The sequence below is a fragment of the Cavenderia fasciculata genome (genome assembly GCF_000203815.1).
Source record: "Cavenderia fasciculata unplaced genomic scaffold Scf_ET2XIPL01COFD4-5, whole genome shotgun sequence".
Classification (NCBI taxonomy): domain Eukaryota; phylum Evosea; class Eumycetozoa; order Acytosteliales; family Cavenderiaceae; genus Cavenderia; species Cavenderia fasciculata.
The window spans coordinates 1,176,216-1,192,268 of NW_004457695.1; the positions used below are offsets into that span (position 1 = coordinate 1,176,216).

The window sequence follows — 16,053 nt, forward strand, 5'->3', positions numbered from 1 at the left end:
TGCCTAAAAAAGTCAAACGACGGCAGAGGGTCATATCATTGTCTATCTTTGTGGCTTTTTCGATGAAACCAGCAAACTTGGATATGGAAATCGAACAAGTTGATTTCCCAAAACTGAGAGATCCAATTATGGTACCAGAAAGTGTCGATAAACTTACTTTTGAAGCCATCCCAGAAATCGGTACATCACTCAATCACCTTCCACACATCAGAACAATCCGATTTAAGATTGACGATGAAACCTTTCGTCGCCAATTGACCCTTAGTAGCTGTTATGTTGCAATCACCAATTTTAATCAACCCAATATCAACAAAATTATTATACACTCTGCATATGATATTTTAAAAAGTGATGTTGATCGATTCAACGAAATAGGCCATCAATTTATTTCTTTGTAAAAAATTAATATTTAAAAAATTGGAAAATAATATTAATAATATAGATAATAATAATAGTAAATATCTTGGGCATCGAAACAATTCAAATTGTGTATTTAAAACCATTCGATCAGTTGTCAGTTACAACGCTAAAAATAATGGTTTTAAATTTCATGAACATGATTATCAAACCATTTCAAAAATCAAGTACCTAGAGACAACAGACATACCAACATCTCTTGAATTGTTCCCAAACTTGACCAAATTAGATATTAGAGATTGTTCAATTCCATACGATGCCCTCATGTTTCTTAAACTTGCAGAGGCATTAAAAGGAAAATCGATCACCAAACTCTACTTTCCATCAAACTGCATCAGTGCCTATTCGATACTATCTGAAGATATCAAGCTCTCTCTACGATGCATTGTAACCAATCTCTCACAAGATGTCAACTTGAACGAGTTTCCAAATTTGGTTGCATTGGTTGTACTCGATTGTAGCTCAACTACTATTGGTCAAACTTTAAAAAACTACCATCTAAAATCAAAAAGATTACAACCAATCAACAAGCAATATTAAGTCTCAATCTAACAACCATTTGTATCAACCATGCCGACCACCACCACAACTACTTTAAACAACACGAATAACTATATTGTAAACAACCAGAGCATAACAGGTTATACATATACACCAACAACAACTACACAGCAACATCCCCAAATGACGTTGCAACAACAATTCACTAGGTTGATGGCCAATCCTACAATGACAACCAATTCTAGTCACCGTCGATGATTATATATATAACATAGCCTTTTAATAAATCATTAAATAGCTATTTATGTATCTATTTAAGAATTCTTTTTTTTTCCAAAAGAGGAAATCTATTTTTTTTTTTACTTATTTTTACTTTGAGTGTTCAAGTCAAAGAGGTTGTTCATTTCAATACTCATTCAATAATAATACATAATTACATTGTTTCTTATTAATCTATAATGCATTATAGATACAACAACAACAATATACACATAATAAATGAAAAGAAAGGAAAGAGAGGACGTGGTGGATGATATCATCCGTGATGAAGAAGAATATACAGAGGAAGAGTTAAAGATAATTTATCGACAAGATATATGTTATCGATCAAGATTTAAACAACTACAACAACAAACAACAACAAATAATAATAATGATACACTGAAACTATATCATTGTAGATATTTAGATGATTCATGTGTTGGTGTTGGTGGTATAGCAGTGCTGCCATGGTTTATTATCGAGAGAATATTGACATTGGCATCTGACAATGCAAATTTTTGTACGTGTGTATACGATGATGCTCTACGAGATGCTCTAGAACAATTAGATCATAAACAATACAAACCAAATACAATCGATACCAGAGGACTTGCACACTTACAAATGCAACCACAAATAGAACAACATTCACTCGGTCGACAAGATATGTGTCCCATTCACCAATACAACTACGATATGGGTTACCGACCACCACCCAATCTTTATATAAGAAATTCAAGAAATGATAACCCCAATATTAGCATACATGTCGATATTGATAAACGATGGAAGCGACAGTCATTGGCACTGGTATCAAAAAGAGTATTTGAATTGGTATCGACCACTCTCTTTACCGACGGTGTTCATTTTTGGAGCCGACCAGAGACACGTACAATCACATCAAAAAGAAATACTGTGTCATCAAGAATCCAACCACTCTTTACTTGGTCAAACCCTTTCATTATTCATATCACAAACCATTTTATGTTGACAATGAAGCATTGAAACAAGTAAGAAAGGTACACATCCGGGGGGAGATCCCATCTGAGCCCAGACAATTGCCAATTGACATTATGACGATGCTATCGGAAGCAATGCCCAAGCTCAGGAGTATTGTTCTGTATGACCACGTTAAAGTGGTTCTCGTTAGAGCAATACCATACGCTTCCTTTAACAAACTCAGATCAATCAATTTTCTCAATGCCATTCCAACAAACTGCGTTTTCAAGCACATTGGGAAAACATTACTTGTACCTGGTACTCGTATCACCAAGATTCTACTTCCCTTCTTCTTTGACTGGAATACCTTGGATGGGACTGTCAAACGAAAACTAAGAGTCATATCATTGTTTTCCAGTTTTATGCAAATCAAACAAGATGATTTTCCAAAACTAAAGCATATACATTTTGGTGGACGTTGGACAGATACAATATCATTGGTACCTGCAAGTGTCGATAAACTTACTTTTGACAACTTCCCTCTATACAGGAGTTTACCCAATTATTTTCCACACATCAGAATAGTCAGATTTAAACGTTATAGAACCGATCCTAAACACCAATTTACAGTTACTAGTTGTTATAATGGTTTCAATTTTAATCTAACCAACATCAACAAAATTATTATACATTCACCATATGATATTTTACAAAGTTATGTTGATCTGTACAACAAAATAGGATATCAATTTATCGGTTCTTCAACAATGATAGATAATAATAATAATAATTGTAAAAAATTTATATTTAAAAAATTGGAAAATATTAATAATAATAATTATAATAATATAGATAATAGTAATAGTATTTCAACAACAAATAATAATCAACCATTTGAAAAAAGATTACCAAATTATGTTATGCGTAATATTATATCGATGGTTTGGAATCTAAGAGATAGATGTACATGTATTTATGAAGAGAGTTTTATGAAAAGATTGGAACAACCTGGATTGGAATTTTTAAACGATAAGGAATTTGTTCAACACTATCACTCTATCAAAAATGAATGTGCTGTTCATTTTTCAACAACTAAACTATTTACACCTCAACACCATACAATAGCAGAATCAACAAGATCAAAACTACAACTAGCACTCATATCTAAAGATATTTTCAGATTTGTATCTAATCATTTATTCAACAATATTATCTTTCTCAACAACAACGATTTTTATTTTCTTGATTATAATAATAGGTATCGTATGCATCGAAACAATCCAAATTGTGTATTTAAAACCATTCGATCACTTGTCATTCACACCCCTAAAATTAATTATGGTTTTGAATATAGTGAAGAGGATTATCAAACAATTACAACAATCAAGTATCAAAGGATATCAATGATACCACCATCTCTTGAATTGTTCTCATGTTTGACCAAATTAGATATTAGAGATTGTCCGATTCAATACGATGCCCTCATGTTTCTTGATCTAGCAGAAACATTAACAGGAAAATCGATCACCAAACTCTACTTTCCATCAAGATGCGTCAGTGCCTATTCGATACTCTCTCAAGATATCAAGCTCTCTCTACGATGCATCGTAACCAATCTCACACAAGATGTCAACTTGGACGAGTTTCCAAATTTGGTTGCATTGGTTGTACTCGATTGTAGCTCAACTACTATTGGTCAAACATTAAAACTACCACCTAAAATCAAAAAGATTACAACAGATAAAAAAGCAATATTAATTCTCAATCTAACAACAATATCCACACTCAAGATATTATACAACAAATGGGATTGTCTTGAAATTCTACCTATATTAAACCAATTATCAACTGCCAACCAAATCACAAAAGTTATCATTCAAATCAAATCGATTCAACCATTATTGGATATTTCCCAAACTAGTTTCCAACTCGATGGTAGTGTCTCCAAACAAATATGTTCAGAGGGCAATGTTAAACAAGCCAATAATCTAATCTATCGTAGAAAACCATTGTTGCAAGCATATATCGATATTGTTGTGGTTCCCTCCCAACAACAACAAAAAGAACAACAACAACATATCCCTTTATCAACACCAAAGTCAAATGAGGAAATTGTTAAACAACAAACCCAGACCATTAATAATAATAATATCAACCAACAATCAAGTGATAATAATAATGTCACAGATAATAATAATAATGGATGTTTAAATCGACCTAGACGACAACAACATCAACATCTACTACCACCGCCACCACCACCACCACCACCTACAATTATTCAGCGACCAAAAGTGCCACTTAAACAACAACAGGTCATGACAGTTTTACCTCAATCAAATAATCAACTACCTAACCAGCCAAGTTTTAAAACCAAGCAACAACAACAAAAAAACAAACATTACAACCTTTTAATAATAATAATAATAATAATAATACTAATAATAATGCCATTTCACGACAATCGCAACCAAATAATCAACAACTTGTACACACTCCAAATCAATACCAACAACAATTTTACTTGCCTCAACAAAGCAGATCACAACATCAACAACTTGTACATGCTCCAAACAGCCAACCCTTTTTAGTTTATCCTCAATCACAACAATATCAACATCAGCAACAACCAATGACTGGGCCTTCGATCATTCAACCAAATCAACAAAGCATAAAACAACAACAGCAACAACAATCCCAATATCAAAGCATAGTACAACCTCTACCATTACAACCACAACTTGTACACGCTCCAAATGGCCAAACTTTTTTAGTTTATCCACAACAACAAGAACAAGCAACGATGATTTTACCCTATTATCAACAACAACAATTTGGCACACCCCAACAAAGCATAGTACAACCTCAACAACACCAATCGTTACCCTTAAGTGATCAAATCTCAGGTCAACTCCATCAACAACAGCTGCAACAACAACAACAAACCCTAATTGGAGGAATTGGTCAACCTCACCAGCAACAAATGATCGATTTACCGACAACAAATTATCAATACCAACATACAAATCAGCAACCCGTATGGTTAAACAACGCCGGTATTGTAATGGGTCAGCAACAAGAACATTATCAATATCAACAACAACAAGTGCATCAAAACCAGCAATCAAACTATAACAACTATGAAATTCAAAATACCTCATTTACAAATAATAATAATAATAATTACAATTATTCCAATGACAATCAATTTGTATCAACCATACCTACCACCACCACCACAACTACTTTAAACAACGCGAATAACTATATTGTAAACGACCACAACATAACAGGAAATACATATACAACAACAACAACTGCACAACAACATCCTCAAATGATGTTACAACAACAACAACCATTCATTTGGGTCGAATCTTACAATCTAAATAATCAATAACCAATATTCCAGTCACCTCCGATATCTTCTAATAATTATTAATGTACCTCGACGAGGATACCTTTCAAATCACAATTTAATCGCATTCTTTCAAGCTCTAAAAAAAATGGTTCATTAATAATCATTGACAGTTCAGTACTACCACAACAATTGTGTGCCAGTATTCAATTTGGAAATGGAATACTATGATTTTGAAACTTTTATCGATGGACTAGCTCGTCGTTATTGTTAGAATCAAAGAATAAATTATTAAATAAAAACTTTTTTTTACTCTAGAGTACGAATTTCGTCATATTTTACTAACATAACGTGATACTTGTGATAGAAACAATAATGAAATGAAAAGAAAAGAAAGAGAGGACGAGGTGGATGATAATATTATCACCCTTGATGAAGAAGAAGAATATACAGAGGAAGAGTTAAAGACAATTTATCGAAAAGATATATGTTATCATCGATCTACAAATAAACAACAACATCTTACAACAAACAATAATAATGATAATAATAATAATGATATAACATTAAAATATTATCATCATAGATATTTAGATGATTCAAGTGTTGGTGGTGTTGGTGGTACAGTGCTACCATGGTTTATCATCGAGAGGATATTGACATTGGCATCATACAATGCAAATATTTGTACGTGTGTACACAATGATGCTCTACGAGATGTTATGGAGTTATTGGAAAGCAAACAATACGCACTAAATACTATGAATACGAAAGGACTAGCTCAATTACAAATGCAACCAATAATAGAACAATCACTCTGTCGACAAGATATGTGTCCCATTCACCAATACAACTACGATATGGGTCACCGATCACGACCCAACCTTTATTTAAGAAATTCAAATAATAATATCATTGGCAGGCGTCTCGATGATGGTAAATGATGGAAACGACAGTCATTGGCACTGGTATCAAAAAGAGTATTTGAATTGGTATCGACCACTCTCTTTACCAAAGATGGTGTTCATTTGGAACCGACCAAAGACACGTACAATCACATCCAAAACAAACATTGTGTTATCAAGAATCCAACCACTCTTTACTTGGTCAGACCCTTTCATGACTCATTTCACAAACCATTTTATGTTGACAATGAAGCATTGAAACGAGTAAGAAAGGTACACATCCAAGGTGCAGTCCCAACTAAACAACAACCTTTGGTAAAAGGTATTCTGACGATGCTATCGGATGCAATGCCCAAACTCAGGAGTATTGTTCAGTATGAGAGAATCGACGTGGCTCTTCTCAGAGCAATACCAAACGCTCCCTTTACCAATCTCAGGTCGATCAATTTTCTCAATGCCACTCCCACAGAAATGGCTTTCAATCACATTGATAAATTACTTGTACCTGGTACTCGTATCACCAAGATACTACTTCCCTTTTTTTTTGACTGGAATGACTTGGATAGGACGGTCAAACAAAAACTAAGAGTTATCTCTCTTTGCAAACAAGCTTCAATCGAATAGGCAAACCAAACAAGAAGATCTCCCAAAACTCAAGCATATATATTTTGTTGGTGGGCATTGGCAAAATCCAACAGCAGTACTGGTACCAACAAGTGTCGATAAACTTTCATTTGACACGAGACCAGGGAACGCAAAAGTACTCAATAACTTTCCAAATGTCACAATAGTCAGATTTAAACATATTGGATACGATCCTCAATCCCATTATACAGTTAATGGTTGTTACAATGGTGTCAATTTTAAACAAACCAATATTAAAAAAATTATTATTCATTCACCTTTTGATATTTTAAAAGGTGATGTTTCTCGATACAAAGAAATAGGTTACCAATTTATCGATTCAACATTGATAAATAATTTTAAAAAATTTATATTTAAAAAATTAGAGAATATTAATAATAATAATAATAATATAGATAATAATAATAATAATAATAATAATAATAATAATATAGATAATATAGATCATTCAACTACCACAACAACAAATAATTTAATAACTAATAACAATAATTTTGAAAAAAGATTACCAAATTATATTATGCGTAATATTATATCGATGGTTTGGAATCTAAGAGATAGATGTACATGTATATTTGAACAAAGTTTTATGAAAAGATTGGAACAACCTGGATTGGAATTTTTAAAAGATAAGGAATTGATTCAACAATACTACTCTATCAAAAATGAATGTGCTGTTCATTTTTCAACAACAATAAGATTATTTATACCTCAACACCATACAATTAGAGAATCAACAAGATCAAAACTACAACTAGCACTAATATCTAAAGATATTTTCAGATTTGTATCTAATCATTTATTCAACAATATTATATTACCCAATAATAATAATAATAATTATAATAATCAAAATATTATTAATAATAATAACTATCTTGCTCATCGAAACAATCTAAATTGTGTATTTAAAACCATTCGATCAGTTGTCTGTTACAACGCTAATAATAATGGTTTTAAATTTAATGAACAAGATTATCAAACAATTGCATCAATCAAGTACCTAAAAGCAACGGAAATACCACCATTGTTTCCAAACTTGACCAAATTGGATATTAGAGATTGCTCGATTCCATACGATGCTCTAATATTTCCTAAACTAGCAGAGGCATTAAAAGGAAAATCGATCACCAAACTCTACTTTCCATCAAACTGCATCAGTGCCTATTCGATACTATCTGAAGATATCAAGCTCTCTCTACGATGCATTGTAACCAATCTCTCACAAGATGTTAACTTGAACGAGTTTCCAAATTTGGTTGCATTGGTTGTAATGAATATTAGCTCAACTACAATTGATCAAACATTAAAACTACCACCTAAAATCAAAAAGATTACAACAAATCAAGAAGGAATAATAAGAATCAATCCTACGGTTCCCACACTCAAGATATTATACAACGAGATGGAATATCATCAAATTCAACCTATGTTGAACAAATTATCATCTTTCAGCCAAATCTCAAAAGTTATCATTCAAATCAAATCGTATTGTGATCTTTACAACACACCTTCCGAGTCTTGTTTCCAACTCGATGGTAGTCTGTCCAAACAAATTTATTCACAACAGGGTAATACTTCCCAAGTCAACAATGTAATCTATCGAAGAAAACAAAATATCAATATTGTCCATCTCAACAATCAATAGATAATAATATAAATAAATTAAATCAACCTCCACAACAACAACAACAACAACAACAACAACAACAAATCCCCTTACCACCAACACCAAAACCAACTCAGAAAAGAAATGCCAAAACCAAACGACAACAACCTCAACAACATCAACACCTACTACCTACAATTATTCAACAACAACAACCAGTTCAACAAGTCCACAATAATAATAATAATAATAATAGTGCGTTCCCAAATCAACCTCAGCAACCATCACCAATATATTCTAAAAATGGATCATCGAAAGTGATTTGTCGATTTGTAAATCTAAATTTTAGATGGGATTCAAAAGTTTTAAACATCCCCATTCCAGATCAAGCAACTTTGGAGATGGCTAAAATGATGTTTTATATCAAATTTGACCTTAAAAACTCACCAGAATACACCGAGAGTGAATACCAACACTTTAAGTTTTACTATAATGACCAACCAATCCAATCCCATTCCAAGTTTATCTATGAATTCGATCTCCAAGATGGACACTTTATTCGAGCAGAGTGGGAATCAAAGTGGAAAACGGTGCAAGTGCAAGGTTTTGAAATGGAGATACTCTCTATGAGAATCCAAGACGACACTCTGCTCGAAGACATTGTCAAAGCCTATTTCCAGGGTTGCCCCCCACCATATGAATACAAAAACTTGCGCGTAGAATACAACGGGGTTCGATTGGATCTTACTGGTGACGTTGGTAGCAGCCAAATCAAAAAAAACTCGTTCCTCAAAATTGTATCATCCTCTGACATTATCCATGTGCATGTTATACCATCGTGGAACATTGGGGAAAAAGAAATCTATGCACTTCACAAACAGACCACAGTCCTTTCGAAATTGGTAGACTCTTTTCTCAAAAAGCACCAACTCCATCCCAGACAAATCAACTTTACAAGTGCCTCGACCGGTGCTGTGATCGATCCAAACAAACCATCACTCGACCAAGGTCTTGAAATGGACTCTGTCATCCATGCCAATCTTATACTCTCAAGAATAGATGTAACCTACCAACCCCATACAGTACCATACTTGCTCAGCACCAATACTTGCTTTGAGTCTTTGATACAACGATTCTGCGAGAGACTCAATATCAATAGATCCACTGTGCAATTTGTTTATGACAATAAGAAATTGGTGCCAGAAGAAACACCAGAGCATATCAAGATGGGTCCACAGGCAAACATACAGGTTACATCAAACGGTACTACTGTTCAGCAATAGTTGAAGTAAGACTGATTGGAAAAGATGCAGGAAGCTATATCAAGATGCACACTCACAACCCTTTTCCACTCGAAATTCTCATGGACACCTTTTGTGATCAACACAAACTCAACAAACATGATATCCTCTTTACTTTTAATGGCATTAAAATACAACCAAACGATACAATAGTAAGCATTGGCCTACGGGACTCTGATATTATTGAAGCGAGAACAATCCAACACATTCATTAACAATAAATGTAAACAGACGGTTGGGTGATTATAATGTTTAAAACTATAGGAGATATATTGATCATTGATTTATTATTTTCTTTGATTCTTTACCTTGAAACCACCAGAGAAACCACCAGTATTAACATTCTTGCCCCATTTTTCACGATGTTGTTGTTGATGCTTTTGCATTGCATTACCATTGCCATTATTACGATTTGAAAACATGACTTTATCAATATTCTTTGGATCAAATCTATTTTCATAAGAACCTTTACCATGAACCGATTCATATTCCATCTTTGATCTAAGATTATTTGATTTCATTTCGAAATGGTTGACATCAGAGACATCAATCTTTCTCTTTACCTTTTTAACTCTTCCCTTGTCCATTTCTTCGTCGTAATCATCTTTTTGTCTTTGAACGAGTTTGAGAGATGGATCCATAAGTAGTTCATTTTGAGCCTTGACATTTTCATCTTGTTCTTCAATATCATCCCACTTGGCAACATTTGAAATACCTCCAAACTGATTTGGTGATTGTCTTTGTGATTGTTTGGCCAACATTTTTCCAACATTTAATTGTCTATTTGCATTTGAGGCAGCCTTGGCATCAATCATTGATTGAATTTCAGATGTTGAAACCTTGTCTTCCCAATTTCTAACATTAACTGTAGAAGCATTTGGTTGATTCAACTTTTGTTTCTTTTTAATTTCTTCTTGTTCTTCTAGTTGTTGAATATCTTCCAATTCTTTTCTTTTTAATACAGTTGTTGGTTTTTCAGTTGGAACAACCTTTGTATTGCTAGTGACAGTAGTAACTGTTGAACTAGAACTACTAGTAGTTGTAGTAGAAGTAAAAGAGACACTACTCTTTATAAAGGTAGATGGTGAATTGACACGTCTAGAGTAGAAAAGAATATAGGCACGTTGACCTAGAGCCGTTGGTTGATTGACCGATGACACAAAATTATCATTCATATTGTGCCATAAATTAGTGGATCCCTTTACATAACAATAATAATGTCCACTATTAGTACTGCCTCCTGAATGAACCAATACTCCATATAAATCATAAACTGCATCTTTCTAAAAATAAAAAAAGAAATAAATAAATAATTAATTAATTAAATATTAAATATTATTATTTTTCCTTTTTCTTTTCTGCTTACAGTAGAATTTGACATATAGGGAGATAAATCCAAAGTTGATTCATATTGAATTTGACGATTACTTTTTGAACCATTATAATTGAAACGTTTGAGTTGAATGGTAAGGATGGAAGGAGCAACATGAACAGTCATTCTTTTACTGGCACGAACCAATTTTTTACATTTGCAACATTTGTATTTGTTGGCACCGTCCAAATACTCGGCCTTTACAAATTGTTGCATTGCCTTTGTTATACTATCCGATGTGTGAATATCAACTGAAAGATCCATAAATGGATCAAATGTGTTGGATTCGTACGAACATTGAGTACATTTGACTTGACTCTGTAGATAGCCACCAAATATAGATCCAATGACAGTAGTCATAGAGTCACGTGGAGTAACAGATCCCTTGGCATATTTGGACAAGCAAACCTTTTGACAACCTTCCAAGATGAAACGGATAAACTCGTGAGAATCCTCTTGACGACCTAATCTAAATCCTGGTGCAAACTTTTTAAGATTGATAGCAATTTCCTTGGGAGTGATGGCACGACCAACACCAGATGGTTCATGTGAACGAACAATATGACGTTCAAGTGAGCAGAATATACAAAATCCTTGTGTCTTGCAAGTCTTGGTATGTTCATGTGACACCATATAGTTGTAGAGTGGTGGTGTATAGGTAAGACACTGAAGAACAGCGTTCATGAAACAAGTATTACCCAAATTCTCAAGACCAGGTCCAATCTTTTTAACACCTTTCCATTCCATCAATGATGGTAACTTTTCAACATTGAATAATACTTTTTTGGGTGGATGTAAGATATTATCGTCAAGTGGCTCTGGTTTTTTGACCATCTGTGTTTTAGTGGTTAATGAAGAGGATGATGAAGAAGAAGATGAAGTTGTAGTAGTTGTAGTTGTTGTTGTTGTAGTGGTTGAAATCATAGTCTTGTTGGCAAATGGATTTGGCAAAGTTGGAGTTGAGACTTGTTTGTTGATAGGTTGATACTTTTTCTTGAGCGCAGCATTTGGATCTACTTGTGTTGCCGATTCTCTAAATACAATGGCACGATGTAATAATGGTTTTCCACTATGTTGGAGTGTTGTTTCCAGTTTGTTCTTTTTCTCCAACATTAATTGTTTACTCATTTGACCAAGTTGTTTTGTTTTGGCTTCTTGTTCTTTTTTCGCTTTCAAATCCATTGCAGATGTTTCCTTTTCCTCCTCTTCCTCGGTCTTTTCTTTTGTGTATCTATCTTCCTCTTCTTCATCATCATCATCAACTTGCATTTTACCACTAATCTTATTATCATAATGAGTGATAACAGCAATTTCTTTTGTTTGTTGAGATTTAATATTATTGATATTATCTTGTAATCTCTTTTTAATTTGTAATGTCTCTTTACTAATAGGTAATAGTTGTTGTTGATGTTGTTTAAATGATGATTTCTTTTGTCTTGCTATCTTTCTATTTTTCATCATTGCCACTGCTTTGTTTGGAGATGGAGAAGATAAAGATGAAGATATAGTCAAGTTCTTCTTTCCACCTGTCAACACAGGTGAAGTAGGAGGACTATCTATTGCTACAGGCATAATAATAATAATATTATATATATAATAATATAGGTGAACTTATTTATCTCCCAACTTCGACACAAAGTTAGTGAATGTTTGGTAAAACAACCAACAACAACTTGCAAAATTAACCGAACGACGAAAAAAAAAAAAAAAAAACAAAGAAATGACTTGGATAAAGTTAAAGTGGGTGGATCGATAATAATTGTGAGAGACCGTCACAAGAATTCATAACAATACCAGTAGTACGACCATAGAAAGGTGTGAATGAATAAACAATTCATTCACTGCCCAATTTGACTAAACCAAGGACATTTAAATAAATCTAAAGCATGAATCTTTGGCAAAGATGATTATTCGTTTTTTTTTTTTAATTTTTGTTTTTTTTTTTTATGTAATGAAGACTCTAAAGACGAAAGATCACCTTTTCATTTTAGTAAAGAGCTCTTTTAACATATCTTACAACATATCTTCAAGAATGCAGTTCAATACAACAACAACAACAACAACAAAAGAGAGTAGTTCATTTGTAATTCGACCAATGAACGAATTTGACGTTAAAACTATATTTGATATACAAAAGGAAATGTTCCCAAGTGATGACTTTTTCGAAGAGTATCAAGTATTTTATACAAAGTTTTCATTGTTTCCACAAGGATGTTGGGTGGTCGATCGTATAGAAGAAAGAAATGATGTAGAAATTTCAACCATGATTGCTCACATTTTCGTTCATCCATGGAGAAAAGATGAATTCCCACCTTTAAATAGTTTTGAAAAACTTAAAAAAGGTTATCAACCAATTAAAGATTTATTAATTCAAAATAACAATAATAATAATAATAATAATAATAATAATAATAATAATAATAATAATAATAATAATAATAATAATAATAATAATAATTTTGAAAAAGATAATTTAGTATTTTATTTAAATGAATTGGGTGTAAGACCTATGGCTCGTGGTTATAATATTGGTTCTTTATTGGTTGAACATACTTTAAATTATGTTTGCAATTATCTCTCAATTCCTTTAGTGTATGTATAGAAATAATCAAACTATCATTGGTGGATATTAATATTAATATCTTTATTTATTTTAGAACATTGGTATCAGTTCAAGGATCATCAAAATTTTGGGAATCATTACAATTCCAAATTGTACAATTAAACACTGAAAGAAGGGAATATCTAACCACCAATTACGGCAAAGATGCCAAGTTTATGAACCGCACCTTTATCCTATCACCGTACAACCAAAAACCATCACAAATTAAAAAAAAATTACTCTTGTCAAAGCTTTAAAAAAAGAACCTATCAAATCAAATCACCCATACTTTAAACACACCTAAACACATGCATGTTGCAACTTGGCAAGACGAAAAGAGAATTTAGTCTCTCTTTTTCCAAATTTATTTATTTATTTTTGTTTTTTTTGTTTCCCCTCAACTAATGGTACAGAAACATTTAAATAGTTTAAATTCTCAATCAAACCATTTCATTATCAATTAATTATCTATCTATCTATTTTCCATCATCATCATCATCATGTTTAAATCTAAACCTATTTGTATTTTATTTATTTGTATTGTAGTGGTGGCTATAAATGCCTACAAAATCCAAACCAAATCACTCTTGACATTATTATCAGTTGATGAAATATCAAATCATCTATCACAAGAAATCATCAATCAATTAGCCAATGAATTTGATATTTCCAAATCATTCAATTCCACCTCACCTCTTGAAAATCTTGATCATTTTGGTTTTATCGTTTCATCCTCTATCATTAATAATCCAACTCATGTTGATCAATTAATTAAACAAAAGAAACCAATTATCTTTATGTATGTAAAGAAAAGAAAAAGAAAAAGAAAAGATAATATATATTCATTCCCTCTAATTAATTATTTCTTTTTTTTCTTTTTCTTTTTTTTTTCTATATTTAAAGTAATTTAAATATTAAAGATAAAGAATATTTTTGTACAAAAATAATGGGATGTAGTTTAAATCAAGGTGATAGAATCTTGGCATATATTCCAAAAAAGTTCCAAGGTAGAAATTCCTATTGTTTGTTGTCATGGCCAGAAGATGAACAACAAGAAACCAACAATCAAATGATCGAGTCTGCCGTAACCGATCATTTAATGGGTAAATTATTGGTTGGTGATTCACCCATCTCTAATCTCATCCCTCCATTAAATGACAGTATTCCATTTGGTTATTTTGAATTCTCAATCGTTGGCCAATTCACTCCTGCCCCAGTCTCTGGTGTCAATGTCCAATGGAATACATTATCTTTCCGTATTGATAATCATTTCTATATGTATAAAGATAATGTTTATGAAAATAATTATTTAGTATTATTACAAAGTATGTAATTATAAATCAAAAAAAAAAACAAAATAATAATAATATATAATTAAACAATTTATTTTTCTATTTTCTATTTATTTAGATGGATATGTATCACCATCAACAATGGCAGTGAATGATCTTTCAAAGGCATTGGGATTTTATCAATCATCATTCCAATTGACCAATGAAATCTTTTACAAGAATCAAACGTTGCCTTTGGATGGTACTTTTGGATTGGAATCGACTTCGCCAGCAACCGTCGATCAAAATCAACAAGTCACCAAATCAGCTACTACCACTACTCAAATTCATGTTGGTGTCACTGCAACTGGTTCGGGTGGTGATGGAAGTGCTAGTGTCACTCAGACCTTTGAAGCATCGACTGTCACTGTTCAAGACATTACCGACTATGGTATCGATGAATTGACTGATCCAGTTAGTATGAATACTGGTTGGGTGTGGCACCAACAATTCCCATACGATGTCTATTCATTGGGATGGGAGAATTTTGGTGAATGGTGGAAACAAGCTTATGATCCAACCAACAGTAACAACATTATGCCAGTCCCACCCCTCTCTACCGAGACACTTCAATTCACATCGTCGTCTGTATGGCGTGCCGACTCTTCTCTCATCGATGAAAATGATGAACTCTTGGTAGAGTTTGATTTCAATATCCAACATGTTGCCTCCCTCATTGCCATGCCCCACTTTTATGATAGTCATCATAAATTATTCTATCTTGACTATAACCCAGTCTATGGTGCTATCATCAATGCCAATTTTAATTTAGATTAAATAATAATAAACATATAATTTATTATAAATTATCA

At 32.7% G+C, this 16,053-nt stretch overlaps 5 protein-coding genes across 5 annotated transcripts; 4 read left to right on the plus strand and 1 right to left on the minus strand.

The window, feature by feature from the left end:
• Positions 1 to 62: 62 nt before the first annotated feature.
• On the plus strand, positions 63 to 957 carry DFA_08069 (uncharacterized protein; the record flags this gene model as incomplete). The annotated part of the gene is made up of 2 exons (XM_004355518.1): positions 63 to 180; positions 443 to 957. 2 exons carry the CDS (start codon positions 63 to 65, stop codon positions 955 to 957), a joined length of 633 nt encoding a protein of 210 aa, XP_004355571.1.
• Positions 958 to 1,416: 459 nt separating this feature from the next.
• DFA_08070 (bromodomain-containing protein) lies at positions 1,417 to 5,518 on the plus strand (the record flags this gene model as incomplete). The annotated part of the gene is made up of 5 exons (XM_004355519.1): positions 1,417 to 1,989; positions 2,088 to 2,189; positions 2,577 to 2,910; positions 2,971 to 4,323; positions 4,497 to 5,518. The coding sequence occupies 5 exons, from the start codon at positions 1,417 to 1,419 to the stop codon at positions 5,516 to 5,518; spliced, it is 3,384 nt and encodes a 1,127-aa protein (XP_004355572.1).
• Positions 5,519 to 5,856: 338 nt separating this feature from the next.
• On the plus strand, positions 5,857 to 9,918 carry DFA_08071 (chromo domain-containing protein; the record flags this gene model as incomplete). Its single annotated transcript, XM_004355520.1, has 4 exons — positions 5,857 to 6,412; positions 6,494 to 6,882; positions 6,992 to 8,597; positions 8,675 to 9,918. 4 exons carry the CDS (start codon positions 5,857 to 5,859, stop codon positions 9,916 to 9,918), a joined length of 3,795 nt encoding a protein of 1,264 aa, XP_004355573.1.
• Positions 9,919 to 10,223: 305 nt separating this feature from the next.
• DFA_08072 (peptidase C19 family protein) lies at positions 10,224 to 12,880 on the minus strand (the record flags this gene model as incomplete). The annotated part of the gene is made up of 2 exons (XM_004355521.1): positions 10,224 to 11,219; positions 11,303 to 12,880. 2 exons carry the CDS (start codon positions 12,878 to 12,880, stop codon positions 10,224 to 10,226), a joined length of 2,574 nt encoding a protein of 857 aa, XP_004355574.1.
• A 460-nt stretch (positions 12,881 to 13,340) lies between these two features.
• Positions 13,341 to 16,018, plus strand: DFA_08073 (uncharacterized protein; the record flags this gene model as incomplete). The annotated part of the gene is made up of 5 exons (XM_004355522.1): positions 13,341 to 13,900; positions 13,966 to 14,069; positions 14,457 to 14,709; positions 14,814 to 15,235; positions 15,321 to 16,018. 5 exons carry the CDS (start codon positions 13,341 to 13,343, stop codon positions 16,016 to 16,018), a joined length of 2,037 nt encoding a protein of 678 aa, XP_004355575.1.
• Positions 16,019 to 16,053: the final 35 nt, after the last annotated feature.